Source organism: Thalassophryne amazonica, chromosome 4, assembly GCF_902500255.1.
Source record: "Thalassophryne amazonica chromosome 4, fThaAma1.1, whole genome shotgun sequence".
Taxonomy (NCBI): Eukaryota; Metazoa; Chordata; class Actinopteri; order Batrachoidiformes; family Batrachoididae; genus Thalassophryne; species Thalassophryne amazonica.
This window is the reverse complement of record NC_047106.1, coordinates 83,558,411-83,573,480: the sequence shown is the minus strand read 5'-3', so window position 1 is coordinate 83,573,480 and position 15,070 is coordinate 83,558,411. Positions and strand designations below refer to the sequence as shown.

Sequence of the window (15,070 nt, the reverse complement as noted above, 5' to 3'; positions counted from 1 at the left end):
CATATTTAAGATACTGTGTTGTCTGTAAAATGTGTATTGCTTCTGGATTCTAGTAAAAGTAGAGCTCAAAATGAGTTTCTCAACCAATTTCAAGATATTTCAAGAAATCTCAACCAAATTTTTACTTATTGGATTGACAGATTTTTTTTTTTTTTACTTTTTACAAGTTAAAAACATCTTGTTTTCAAGTGTAATAATAATAATAATAATAATAATAATAATAATAATAATAATAATAATAATGAAATATCCTAGTATATTTCTAAGACTCACTTCAGATGATCTAAAATCAAGTCCTTATTGCTTGCTAAAGTTTTACATGTTATATGATTGTGTCTTGTATTAAATGTAATTAGATATTTTGACTGGAAATTAAACAAATATACTTGGTAAGATTTTGAGTTTTTGCAGTATAAAGAGAACTATTTTGTTAGCATTAGAAACAGATTTTTTGTGGTTATTGCTATGGTGGTTATTGCTTACATCTTTTATATCTTACATACTCAGAATGTTTTTCATCTGCTTGAAAACAGACTTGTGATTATTCACCTTTTCAACAGTTAGTAATGACTTACTGATTAAAAATTGATTGTGTGACTTGAACTTTGCATAATTTAAAGCTTTAAATGTGATTTTAAAGAGGGATGGAAGATCTTTTTTATTGATACAGTTGTAACCAGGTGCACAATGGTGATATTTTAGTCAGCTTTTCCTTTATAAGATTCTTAACAGTCAGACCTTTGAGTGACTGAGTGTACTTCATAATTTATCTTCAAACTATAAAGTTATTTGATTAGAAAAATAATTGCCTACTGGGCAGCTTGTTAATAATTTAAACATGAACAAATGCATTATTTATTGGCGTTCACTCTGCTATCACGTGAGCGCAGTGTGGGTTTAAAAGAGCATTTCCTGAAGTGCTGAGATGGATGCACTGTTCAGTTAGAGTGATGTTTTGGCACACAGGTCACACACTGCGGTGATAGGGATGAAAATTGGAATGCAATAGTTATTCATGGGTTTTGGGTATATCATTTGAAGATAGACATGCACAGACACGAGTGCGTATGCAGTTTGCAAACAACCTGTGCGAGATGATCAACAATATTCTCAAGAGACAGAGTTTGTGAGCATACAATAGTCCTCTGCATAGTTCAGGCCCCAATTACATGTACAGATCTTTGAAAACACTTTAAGCGCTGTAGTGTTTCTGTGTAGCTGTTTTTTATGCATTTTCTTCAGCACTGTGACATTTTAGAAAATTGGGTACTTTAATAAGTAACAAAACTTTTCAGGTCTATAAAGCTCAGTAACTTTATGGGTTTCTAAACAAAGGCAACAAACACAAATGGGCATATATGAAGGGAAATTTTACAACTTATACTCTGTTTTTACATGTTTTAGGGAGTAATCTGGGGTTAAGTGTATAATGAATCATCTTACATTGTCATTCATGCCATTGTCCATCACACTGCTCAATAAGGAATAAGATTAATCTCGATAAGGTCTCCCTCTTACGTTCCACTTTAGCATCTCGCTGCACTTATTTTGCACACTACTTTTTAATATCAGTGAGCAGGGGTGGTGGCCAAGTGGTTAATGCGCTTGGTTTCAGTTCAGAAGGTTCCGGGTTCAAATCCCACCCCTGCCACATTGCTCCATGTAATGTGGAGTTGCGTCAGGAAGGGCATCCGGCGTAAAACTTGTGCCAATTCAACATGCAGATCCACCTTGGATTTGCTGTGGCGACCCGAGTGCAAACAAGGGAGCAGCCGAAGGGACTTACTTTACTTTTTAATATCAGTATTTTTACTTAGGGGCTGTATGTTTTAAGTCCTGGTCACTTCAAAAGGCCTGCTTCCTCTCTGAATGTAACATCAGTCACCGTGGAATTGCCCCATCACTACTGTCAGTGCCACAGTGCCACAGAATCCTGTGATTAGCAACAGAGACTCACAATCAAGTTCATATTCTTTTGTGATCACAACCCAGAATTTCATAGCTGAATATCTAGTCATTTTCACAAAATTCCACTCACTGACTCTATATGCTTGTCCATCTATAATAAAATGCAGAAAACAAACTCTAACTGTGGAATTGTTGTGGTGATTTTCTAGTCACTGCTCTACAAGAAAGTCCATGAAGCTCAGTTCCGATCCCACCTTGCCAATGAAATGATGATGTATCATATGAAGGTAAAACTGTATTTCAAGGTGTATTTCTTCCAAGGACACACATACATCATATTCCGTGACATTCACAGTATTACTGAGTGTTAATCATGCTATGTGTAATGCAGGTTTCACAGGAGGAAGTGTCGAAGGTGTTGGTGCCGGGGATCGAGCCAGTGAAAAAATTCCACTCCTGCTTTGCTGAATTCATGTACACACCTCGCTCCCTGAGTGATGATGACACGCCCATGGTAAGAAAATGGAGAGATGTGGTTTTAATATATGCAACAGAATTTCAGAGAAATGATGCCCTTGTGTGTGTTTGCAGGGCGTCCTCAGCATGTTTGAAGACATGGGTTTCATTAACACGTACAAGATTGACCTCCACACTCTTACCAGGTGTGGCGACATATTTACATATAAGAGCCCGTTTGTATATGCATCGCTTCAAACATTTTTAACTTTTACTTTGAATAGTCCCTGTTATATATTAGCACAATTAACATTATTTATTATTCATAGTTTTGACTTAATGATACTGTCATTTTCACATGGATTCTACTTTTGCTGCCATTGTCACCTCACCACAATTTTGTCCCTCTCTGGACATTAGGCCAAAGGGGAATATAGAAATGCACTCTATCTGTGTGTGTGTGTGTGTGTGTGTGTGTGTGTGTGTGTGTGTGTGTGTGTGTGTGTGTGTGTGTGTGTGTGTGAGAGAGAGAGAGAGAGAGAGAGAGAGAGAGAGAGAGAGAGAGAGAGAGTGAGTATTCACAGTGCTGCACTTTTTACAAATGTTTTATGTTACAGCCTTATTCCAAAATGGATGAAATTCTTTTTTTCCCCTCTAAATTCTACACACAATACCCAGTAATGACAATGAAAAAAAAAAAACGTTTTTGAGATTTTTACAAATTTATTAAAAATAAATAAACTAAGAAATCAAATGTACATAAATAAGTATTCACAGCCTTTGACATGAAACTCAAAATTGAGCTCAGGTGCATCCTGTTTTCACTGATCATGACATGGACATGGATATGGACATGATTTGGAAAGGCACACACCTGTCTACATATAAGGTCCCACAGTTGACGGTGCATGTCAGAGTGCAAACCAAGCATGAAGTCAAAGGAATTGTCTGTAAACCTCCGAGACAGGACTGTGTTGAGGCACAAATCTGGGGAAGGTTACAGAAACATTTCTGCTCCTTTGAAGATCCCAGTGAGCACAGTGGCCTCCATCATCTGTAAATAGGACTTCAGATCTACCAGGACTCTTCCTAGAGCTGGCCGCCCATCTAAACTGAGTGACTGGGGAAGAAGGGCCTTAGTCAGGAAGGTGACCAAGAATCCAATGGTCACTCTGTCAGAGCTCCAGCATTCCTATGTGGCAAGAGGAGAACCTTCCAGAAGGACAACCATCTCTGCAGCAATCCACCAATCAGGCCTGTATGGTAGAGTGGCCAGACGGAAGCCACTCCTTAGTAAAAGGCACATGGCAGCCCACCTGGAGATTGCCAAAAGGCATCTGAAGGACTCTCAGACCATGAGAAACAAAATTGTCTGGTCTAATGAGTCAAAAATTGACTTCTTTGGCATGAATGCCAGGCATCGTGTTTAGAGGAAACCAGGCACCATCCCTACAGTGAAGCATGGTGGTGGCAGCATCATGCTGTGGGGATGTTTTTCAGCGGCAAGAACTGGGAGACTAGTCAGGATCGAGGGAAAGATGAATGCAGCAATGTACAGAGACATCCTGGATGAAAACCTGCTCCAGATCACTCTTGACGTCAGACTGGGGTGACGGTTCATTTTTCAACAGGACAATGACCCTAAGCACAGAGCCAAGATATCAAAGGAGTGGCTTCAGGACAACTCTGTGAATGTCCTTGAGTGGCCCAGCCAGAGCCCAGACCTAAATCCAATTGAACATCTCTGGAGAGATCTGAAAATGGCTGTGCACAGACGCTCCCCATCCAACCTGATGGAGCTTGAGAGGTGTTGCAAAGAGGAATGGGCAAAACTAACCAAAGATAGGTGAACCAAGCTTGTGGCATCACATTCAAGAAGACTTCAGGTTGTAATTGCTGCCAAAGGTGCATCAACAAAGTATTGAGCAAATGGTGTGAATACTTATGTACATGTGATTTCTTAATTTTTTTATTTTTAATGAATTTGCAAAAATAAAAAAAAGTCATGTTTGTCATTATGGGTTGTTGTGAGTAAAATTTTAAACAAATGAATTTGCTACATTTTGTAATAAGGCTGTAACATAATAAAATGTGGAAAAAGTGAAGTGCTGTAAATACATTCTGGATGCACTGTATATCTCAGGAGAGTTCAAATTTAAGCACAATCAGGTTTCACAATATACAAATAATGAATGTTTATGAGTACAATGGTACAAATATTTCACAAACCATTCGCCTCGTTGAATGGTTTGTTCCAGCTTTCACTGAATTAAATATTCGTTCCATTGAAAGAATGTAAAAACTTTTATTATTATCACTTTACCGAGGCGCTGCTAGGCCGGTAGCGTAGATTTATGTCGACGCTACCTGGCTATACCCACCCGCAGTAGCGAACGAGTATCGGCATACTGTGTTTACGCCCGCTGTGCATAAGCAAATGACGTCATAGCCCACGCGCAACCCAACAACTGTCTGCAGATGAAAAGATGAAAAGGCGAGAATTGTGTGTTGGTCCCAATATGGATATTCCGGATGATTTTCTCATGGATAGTACGACAATGAACAGCAGCCAAAGCAGCCAGCTTGATGAGGACGCACTGCTGAATTTTGAGAGCAGCACACGCGAGCCGACACGACAAAAGTTAAAGTGAGCCAACTTTTTATGTCCGCGTTTGCTGGGTGTCGTGTTTTGAAATGACATTAAATATTGTTAATGTGATTCCACATGTTGTGTATCTCAGTAAGTGATAATAATACAAATAACATGCTGTTGTCATGCGGTATGCATTTTTCTGAGTCCCTCCGTCCATGCCGTCGCCCGCATGACTAATTTTCGCCCTCGTCTAACTCGGGTAAATATCTGTCATTTTGGGCGACTGGGCATGGACATCAGGCCTCTGAAAATGCATACCGCCCTCCAAAAGCATGTTATTGTATTAGTATTATCACTAGGCCGGTATCGTAGATTTCCGTCGACGCTATCTGGCTATACCCACCCACTGTGCGTAAACAAATGACGTCATAGCACATGCGCAGCCCAAGAACTGTCTGCAGAGGAAAACATAAAAAGGCGAGAAGTGTGTGTTGGTCCCAATATGGATATTCCGGATGATTTTCTCATGGATAGTACGACAATGAACAGCAGCCAAAGCAGCCAGCTTGATGAGGACGCACTGGCGAATTTGGAGAGCAGCGCGCGCCAGCCGACACGACAAAAGTTAAAGTGAGCCAACTTTTTATGTACGCGTTACGTGTTGTGTATCTCAGTAAAGTGATAATACTGCAAATAACATGCATTTGTCGTGCGGTATGCATTTTCTGAGTCCCTCTGTCCATGCCATCGCCCAAAATGACAGATATTCTAAATATCTAAATAAATATATTATAAATATCTGTCATGGACATGGACGGAGGGCCTCTGAAAATGCATACCGCACGACAAATGCATGTTATTGTATTATTATTTGTTTTATATAACGGCTAAAATAGATCCTTCTCATTTGATATTTTATTAATTTATAAACAACAGAAAAGGTACTTACATTTTGGTGTTCCACTGTAACGTGTAGTCCAATGATGCTGTGCACTGACTTTGGACTTCCATAAAAAAAAAAAAAAGACTTTGTGTAGTTCCTCAGTCCACCCAAAAATCACATCAGCGTTTCATGTGAACAGGTCTTCATGCATCCAGACAGCTTACATCAGAGTGCATGTTGTGTGTGTGTGTGTGTGTGTAGCAGCGTCAGTTAGCTCAATCAAATCATCGTGTCGTTGTCCCTCGTGCGCGCACACACGCAACTGGGTCGGTCAACTGTGTAAGTCCTCAGTGCAGCAAAAAAAAAAAAATCACGTTAGAAATGAGTCCATCTTTTCTTTCTGTCTTCCTGCTCACAGCCCAGATACAGTGGATTTGTTTTGTGTGTGTGTGTGTGTCTTACAAGAATTAGCAGCGTCAGTTAGCTCAATCAAATTATGTCTCAGGAGCGTCGTTGACCCCGTGCGCGCACACACACACCCAACCTGGTTGGCGCTTGTGCGTGCATGTACTACCAAAAAAAGACTGTGTACGTCCTCAGTGCAGCGAAAAAAAATCACGTTAGAAATGAGTCCAGCTTTTTTCTGTAAACAACCTTCTGCTTTCCTGCTAACAGCACAGTGGATTTGTTTTGTGTGTGTGCGTGCGCGCACACGCACATGTGTGGGCACACGTGCATGTGCGTGCACGAGCATGTGTGGGCGCACACGTACTCGTGCACGCATATGTGCGTGCACACGATCACGTGCACGCATGTGTGTGCAGAGTGCAATGGTACCAAACGTATGGAACCAAATTTGCACTCTAAATGCAATGCAACACACTCTAAATGCAATGCAACACAAATGGGATGAATTAATCCATGTCATGTGATGAAGGATCCACTCAGCCATTATATAAAGGCAACTAAGAGGTGTCCACTGGTGCTGCACAGAGTATTGGTTATTGTAATTTATTATTTCCTGGCAGCCATAGTATTTGGTTTTTGTCAGTATTATCTGGGTCTTTTTCATATCCCTACCTGAACCAGTAATCCACAACATCACATCAGTATGTGATCTTCATAAAATAAAACCTTCCGTCTTTAAAAATTTAAAACAGAACAGCCAATATTGTATTTAGTTGAAGTGCATCTGAACTTATGTGTACTACTGTGAAGGTAAAGTGGGAGTGGGAGAAGTCGGCTTTCTGGCACAGAATGCGATATGTGACGGAAATGGATTATGTGCCATTGAGGGGAATTGGCGAAATTAGCGAAAGCTTTTAGCCAAGGTGTAAGCAAACGTATGTCCACACTTGTATTTATATTACTACATCAAGCCAGATTTCAGAATTGATCTGTATGTATAATGTGTTATGATGGGAATTCATTTGTTAGCTCAAGAATATTGATTGTACTTTGAGAAAGCACATGGTACATTTCAAACTATCGACATTAGAGCAAAGCTGTAATTTAGTGGCTTCATTTTACAGTATGTGTCACAGTCAGAATGCTGAATGGTGATTAAAGTGCTGCTTTGGTGACAGGTTCTGCCTGATGGTAAAAAAAGGTTACAGAGACCCTCCTTACCACAACTGGATGCACGCCTTCTCTGTCTCACACTTCTGCTACCTGCTCTTCAAAAACCTACAGCTGTCCAACTACCTCGAGTGAGTACACAACAAGGAGGTGGAATAGGAAAAAACACAGAGCACATTATTTTCCTTGAACATGTAAAAGAGAGCAGTTAAACTCCACAGCGAATACTGAGGTTATGCATGCACATTCTATTATTACCCCTAATGGACTGGGGATAACTGACTAACTGACCAAGCAGCAAATCCAATTTAACTAATAGGCTGCATATACTTTATGTAACAAATGAAATATCTCAATAAGCAGCTTTTTAATTCTCAAACTGAATGTGGTACATGTTCTCATAGTATGGGGGGGGCGTGTTCACATACACAAAATCACAAAATTAGCATGTTGATGCAGCTAATCAGACATAATGCTGCAGAACGTGTGTGTGTGTGTGTATGTGCGTGTGTGTGCGTGTGTGTGTGCACGTGTGCGCAGACAGAGCTGCCATTTCAGTTTCACTACATCCAGGGAGAATCATGGACTTTCATCCGCTTCACGCTTTGGTCTCTGGGGATAAGCATCGGTCCAGTGCGCCTCAGGGCCTGTGCAAGCCTTTTTTACAGAACACTGATTGTAAAATTACACTGTAGTTGTACAAAGTGCTGCATCCAGATTAATTACCTAAAATATCTCTAGTAGGTGTACATGTTAGCAAGGTAAAATGCATGTAAAACCAAGTACAGGAGTACATCTTACTGATAAAATACAACTGTTTACTGCTTCAGCAATTGCTCTTTATGCTGTGTTCACACATAACGACGACAAGTCACGAATGCCATGAAGTATACATTCTTGGCCGCTGATCACGAATGTGATGATTCAGGGCAGAGGTGTCAGGTGTCCTAAGGAACTGCTGCAACCTGTTCCCACGCGTTCTGATTAATGGCACGTGTTGCTGGAGAATTATCAGGAACCATTACGCATGGTCAAGAATAATGTTATGCGTTGTTGCTCGCTATCGCGTGTAACATCACATTGTTAAGTTCTGTCACATTGTGAATGAGGCGAATTGTCTCCACACACACACACACCCATATTCATCCAACCGTCAGCTGCTGAACAATTCAGATCACTGTAGTTTTTCCTCAACAGCCACAGCAGAAGAACGTTGTGACTGCATGTTTAGTTGGGCTCTGTGCCATGGAGTGGCACAAAGAGAAGGAAGAGACAGAGAGAGCCAGATGGGTGGCTTCACGCGGCTCTCGTCTTGCTCGTTTTCCCAAACATCAGGCACATGCAGCAGGTGAAACACCTGCAGGCGCACGCTGAGGAGCACTGGAATGAGACTTTTAGCTGACTTGGCGTCACTGTCCTTCAGCATACTGCAGCAATGAAACTGAATGCAGTGCAGCAGGGTTTAATTGTGCGCACGTCAAAAAAGAACGCTGTCACGCTCTATTAAGGATCATCACTAATCAAGATGGCTCAACATGCTCAGTTGTGACCTCCACGACATGAGACGAAATGAGAGTGGTGCCTGACATTCGTGGAAGATTTTTTGACAGCCAAAAACATGCTCCACGAAAATCACGAATATCACGCACCAACGCGCACTATTAAGAAACCTATTCAGATGCGTTAAGTCACGTTAAGAATGTCAGGAATGTGCCAAGAATGATGTAAATATGACATTTGTAACACGTCTTGCCTATGTGTAAATGCACCTTTAGCCTTCCTTTTTTTAAAGTTCTGTCTGGCACATTAATAAGCTGCAGGAGCATAACAGGTATGTGAGGTAATACGTATTAAGAAGGACAAGTCAAGGATCACTTGTAGCCTTTCATGAGCTGTGTGTATTTTGTAAAATAAATAATGAAATGCTTTTATAACCTTTCACAGTCTTTTTCTCTTTTTGCAGGGATATAGAGATTTTAGCTCTCTTTGTCTCCTGTTTGTGTCATGACCTGGACCATCGGGGCACCAACAATTCTTTCCAAGTCGCCTCGGTGAGAGCAAAATTTAAGGTTTTGTTCTGCTTTAAAACACTGCAGTGAAGCATCAGAAGTGATACAAAGGGGACAATATAGAGTATACAACATGAACTGATGCAAACATAACACATAGAGTTTCTCATTTTCTCATCTACACTGTATGTGGTGCAGAGGCTGTAGTCTGCTCACAGAGGTCACTCATCAGTTTACAGTGGTACTTGAAAATTGATATTGGAAAAGCCACACTGCAAAAACCGTCCCTCTCAAAATAAGACAAATAATCCAAAATCTAGCCAAATTGTCTTGTATTAAGCAAAAACAAAAAAAAAAAATAAAAATCTGCCAATGGGGTAAGAAAAATTTACTTGGTTAGAATTCTCAAAACTAGCAAAATGTCTAGGCACTGAATAATCAAAATGTGCCTGAAAACTAGACAAAATTCTTATTTTAAGATTAGCCTCTGTCTTAAAATAAGGAAATCAATCTTGTTCCTTTGCTTGGATGATTAAGGATTTGAAATCCATTGCCTTTCCTTGTTACTGGTAAAATACAGCATGATATTCGATGGAAAAACTTAAGAATAAATGAGATACAAAAATAAGACTTTTTTCATGTAAAAAATGCTTAACAAGACTATAAGTCAAATTTTCCTTAAACAAGTATTTTTTTACTTTCGTAGATATAATTTTTTGCAGTGCAGGTGCAGTAATAGCAGAAACTTTTTTGAGTTGTGGAGTTGTGATGCTTTATTTGCATCAGTACTATGAGTCTGCTGATGGAGTATTCTTTTTCTTGTTTTTTTTTTTTTCAGCAATCCGTGCTGGCTGCTCTTTACAGCTCAGAGGGATCTGTGATGGAGGTAAACTTACAGCCAACTATCATGTTTACCACAGTAACACGTCCAAATGAAGCTTGTAAAAATCTTGATTGCATGTTACTGATGGTCGTTTGATTTCAAGAGCTGAGCTGCTGCTGGTTATTATGTGTTAGTAGCCTGACACCTAGTGGACAAAATCAGAATTTATTGAGGTTGTTGTTAGCCATTGCTTTTTGACTCAACATTGTTTTAATGTGGGAAAAATCATGTACCCATACAGCCATGCATTTTTAATAAAATTTTATTTCGCTATGATAGAGACATCACTTTGCCCAAGCCATTGCCATTCTGAACACTCAAGGCTGCAACATCTTTGAGAAGTTCTCAAGAAAGGTGACATTAAAAAACTACCTTTGGCATACTTCACTCTCTCTCTCATGTCCACTTATGTTATCAGTCAGCGATTAGTGTTGTTTTTGGTATTGTGTAGGACTACCAGCGAATGCTGGATTTGATAAGAGACATCATTCTGGCTACAGACCTGGCTCACCATCTACGCATTTTCAAGGACCTGCAGAAGATGGCTGATGGTATGTACCAGTGTATTCCAGGATGTACTGCTGTCATGTGCAGCTGCTCCCAACTTTAATTTTCTGCACAACAAAGGGCCATTTACTTAAGAAAAGTGTTATTCTTCCCATCCATGAAAAATAAACCATTGTAGCAGAAACAAGGAAATGCAGAAACACATGAAGGCATTTCTGTGAAGAATTAAATATATTTAAAAGCAAATTTAAAACTTGAGGACTGGGTGCTGCACAGGCTTGTGGAGTCTGACACCTTAGGTGCCTTTGTTGGTGAGGAAACTACTGACCTTGACTTTGGGGCCGTTGCTGTGATCTTTGTAGAATCAACGGATATTCTGTTTGCAGCATTTGAGAAGCTGAGTGAGTAGTTGGAGCTTCTAGGGAGATTCACTTTTCTTGGCACTGACATGTCTCTGCATCCTCAGCATTTGAGATAAAGAGATGTCTAGGAAGAGCTTATGGAGTCATGAGGTCCATGGACAGAGGTGTTTAGCATGCTGGTGCTTCCTGTTTTACTGTAGGGTTAAGACTTGGACACAGACCAGGGATCTCAGGTGATAACTGGATGTCTTTGGTATTGTGTCTCTTAAGAGGATCCTTGGGTACAGCTGGAATCACGTTGCATCAAATGAGAGTTGAACGAGGTGAACTGCTGGCATTGTGATGGAATGTCAGCTCTGACATTTTGGATGGTTTAGACATTTTAGATGGTTACTTTCAAGAGGATGGTAGCAGGGTGATATCTAGAAAATGACAAATGGTTGTGGACAGTGGACTGCACAAGTTGTGACATTGGCTTTGCAGACATATTGGAGTTTGCTTAATTTGCAGCAGGTGACAGCGGCAGCATCGTGAAAACACATACTCAGCAGCAACATACCGCGCTCCGTTTGGTTGCCGTGCCGCCCGCTGACCAATGGGAGTGTGCTATCAAACCCTGTTGATACAGAAAACATAGATAACATTATGGTGGGGATGAACCAGTTGTATGTCTGGGTGATTGCCACTATGGAACCCAAGATTGTTCCATAGTGTGCAGGACGCAGCAACACGCAGCACCAACACGTTTTCCCAAATCTGACCTTACCTTACCGGCTGTTACAGGAAATCATGCTTTAATGTTGGAATGTGATGTATCTGGATGACAGTCAGATGATCGCATTCCACACAGCTGGCATGGCTCAGCTCAAGGTTGACTGGCACACTCCTGACCGATCGACCAGCTCACGCTGGAATGTCCCTGTTGCTTGGAACCCCAGCATGGTCAGCACCTGTGTAGACACAGACAATCCCTGGCTCCTCGCCGTATTGCGTTCTGAGCCGGCCGCAGTTCGGCGCGCAGCTCCAGTGGCCTTGGTAATCGAAATCGGCTTATGATCCAATTATCGTTATTTGCAGGTAAATCCTCACGTTCCGTGAATACACACTCACATTGGATTACGCCATTTGTAAGGTGCTTTAACAATGCTTATGCAGCCATTGTTAGTGCCATTTTACGCATCACTTTGCGCATGCTTTTATGTCCATACATATAATTGCAAACACGTGGGTGTGTTAATTGCTCATCAGTGTGTTGCTGATGTGCACATCACTCTGATGACTTCATGTTTTCACACTATTAACAGTGTCTCTGTATCACCTCTACATATCGCCAGTGGACCAATCGTATACCAGCCATGATTTTTGCGTGACGCACCACACATTTCCACAGTCATTTTACTTTTGATGCATCTGAATGTTAGCATGGAGACAGACGTATACCTCGTTTTTGTGCGTACGCACATTTTGTACATGAGGCCCCAGGAAAAGACTTGGGCTTCCATTCTCCTGTAAATATATCGACATCACCAAGCACTTCTGTCAAGTGACCTCATGAATCATAATCCCTTACGAGGTCTTTTTCCATCTCAAAGGCAGAGGACCCAGATACATGAATATCACTGCTGAGATAAGTGAATAGCTCTCTAAGTTCAACACTTTCACCACATACAGATACACTTCTGATGACTTTCATCTGGAAAAATTGTAAACCCAGACACTGCAGTTCCTCACTCAGCTTCTCAAGGGCAATATTCAGGGTGTCCACTGATTTCACAAAGATCTCAGCATTGTCCACAAAGTCCAGCACAATAAACCTTTCCTCACCAAAAGGTACACATACAACTGTAAGTTGCTGCGCAACAATAATATAATGGACTGAACCAAGATATGCTGATTTAAGTTTGTGCGGATCTAATTTCTACAAAGATTGCATTTGTGACACATCAGGTGTTTTGTTCAGTAGGCTTTAGATGCTGAATATAAACCAACAAATTTAAGTCTTCCTTTAGTATCAACGAAGTGGTCCAGTGTATTACAGCGCTACACTAAAATAAAAATGTACACAGAAACTGCACTTGCTGTGAAATGGAAATGGGCTATATTCAAGTATGAACAGTAGAAAGTTGCCATCCTTGTTGCCATGTGATCTTTCACACCCAAAGTCTTGGATTAGTGGCCACTGTTCTCTGTACTCGGGTCTTCTTCTTCAAAACAGAATAGGCACATTGTGACTTTAAAAATGTCATTTAATTAACTTATTTAGAATACAGCTCAGGTCAAATGTGCTGTACGCCTTACTGACACTAATAATCAGCTACTTTTATTGGTCTGTTTGCTCCTGTGAAGAGGCACTTGATTATTGCAAGCTTATGTAGTATAATTGGCTTTAACCTTCTGGCCAGTGGTTTGATACGCCTCACTGCAACCGGTTAATAAGTCTGGAGTGAATGCCTACTCAATTTAAACTGTTAAAGCAATTAAATGGCCTTTAAAGAACCTCTGAATGAGTCAGCAACTGTTTCACATCAGTCTCTAACTAGTCACTCACTGAATCAAACAATTCAATTACAGCGTGCTGATATCAACATGCCTTTAAACCATAATTTTCTCTGTCATCATGGCTTTATTATAACTTTATTTTCAATGAACTGCCTAAGTAAATGGTGAACTTTTTCCCTGATGGCAAACAGTTAAGTACACTTGTTTCTAGAGTGGCTTGCTCCTGGTTCAAGGTCATCCCTACCCGTTCTCCATGTAATGTAGAGTTGCATCTGGTGCAAAACTTGTGCCAAAATTGACACACAGATCAACCTCGGATGTGCTGTGGCAACACTAAGTGAGACAAGGGAGAAGTCAAAGAGACTTTACTTTTCCAGTAACTTCCCATAAAATGTTTAAAGGGAGGGGTGTGTTTGTTTGTGCACATTTCAGATGGATACAACCCAAAGAGCCAAAACCACCGCTCTATGCTGCTGTGCCTGCTGATGACATCGTGTGACCTGTCAGACCAGACCAAGGACTGGAAGACCACACGCAAGATTGCTGTCAGTTCAGAGTTTATAGAAACACCTTGTGATTAATTGAAATCCAAAAAAAAAGAAAGAAAAAAAAATCAAACACGTGACAGCAAGAGGAAACCTAAATAAATTATACAAACTAAACTTTATAAAGACAACAACAGTGTACAGAAAATAGAGTATTTAAATAACATAAATAAAAAACCTCAGTAATATGGGGTGCACGAGCCACTGCATTTTATGGGCAAGCCCCAAGCCCAAGTAAATGAGGAGGATAGCATCAGGAAGGGTGTCCTGTATAGATTTTGCCAAACCAAACATTGAGTTCACAAATCAAATTTCCATTATGGATTAGTCAAGGCAAACTTCAGCAGCTATCACAGCTGATACATACAAGTCATCATGGAAACACACTTGAAGGAATAATTTTACCATCTGGATCGGTGCACCACAGTTGTGGATTTTATTTACGCAGACATCAGCGTTTCATTAACTGAGACATTTTATTCATATGATAAGAATTTATTTGAAAATGCACATCCAGTGGACTTTGGTAAATGCTTTTATTTTACAGATATTTTTTTTTATACTTTTGGCCATGGATGGCTCTCCAAAAAAAGGAAAGTATTGTAAATGGAATGAAGGAAGGAAGCTTGATATTTATTTAGTATGCAGTCTTTATTTAGTTTTATTTGATTAAAATCACTCACAAATTTGATAATGTATAGTGACAGCATTCTCACTCAATATACAAGATTACATATTTTTATTTTGACCATTTATTATACATTGATCTATTTTTTTTTCATATATTACGTCATGTTTGTGACTTAAAGACTTTGGTAAACCCATTTCTAATACCAAAAACACATTT

At 40.2% G+C, this 15,070-nt stretch overlaps 1 protein-coding gene across 2 annotated transcripts in view; it reads left to right on the top strand.

The window, feature by feature from the left end:
• LOC117508423 (cGMP-dependent 3',5'-cyclic phosphodiesterase) overlaps positions 1 to 15,070 on the top strand; it is a 762,024-nt gene that overhangs the window by 731,838 nt on the left and 15,116 nt on the right. For both annotated transcript variants that reach the window (XM_034168188.1, XM_034168189.1), the window contains exons 20-28: positions 2,118 to 2,195; positions 2,300 to 2,422; positions 2,500 to 2,570; positions 7,427 to 7,549; positions 9,382 to 9,469; positions 10,266 to 10,313; positions 10,590 to 10,664; positions 10,762 to 10,861; positions 14,111 to 14,223. In XM_034168188.1, the coding sequence (XP_034024079.1) occupies positions 2,118 to 2,195; positions 2,300 to 2,422; positions 2,500 to 2,570; positions 7,427 to 7,549; positions 9,382 to 9,469; positions 10,266 to 10,313; positions 10,590 to 10,664; positions 10,762 to 10,861; positions 14,111 to 14,223 (819 nt within the window). The remainder of the gene's footprint in view (positions 1 to 2,117; positions 2,196 to 2,299; positions 2,423 to 2,499; positions 2,571 to 7,426; positions 7,550 to 9,381; positions 9,470 to 10,265; positions 10,314 to 10,589; positions 10,665 to 10,761; positions 10,862 to 14,110; positions 14,224 to 15,070) is intronic.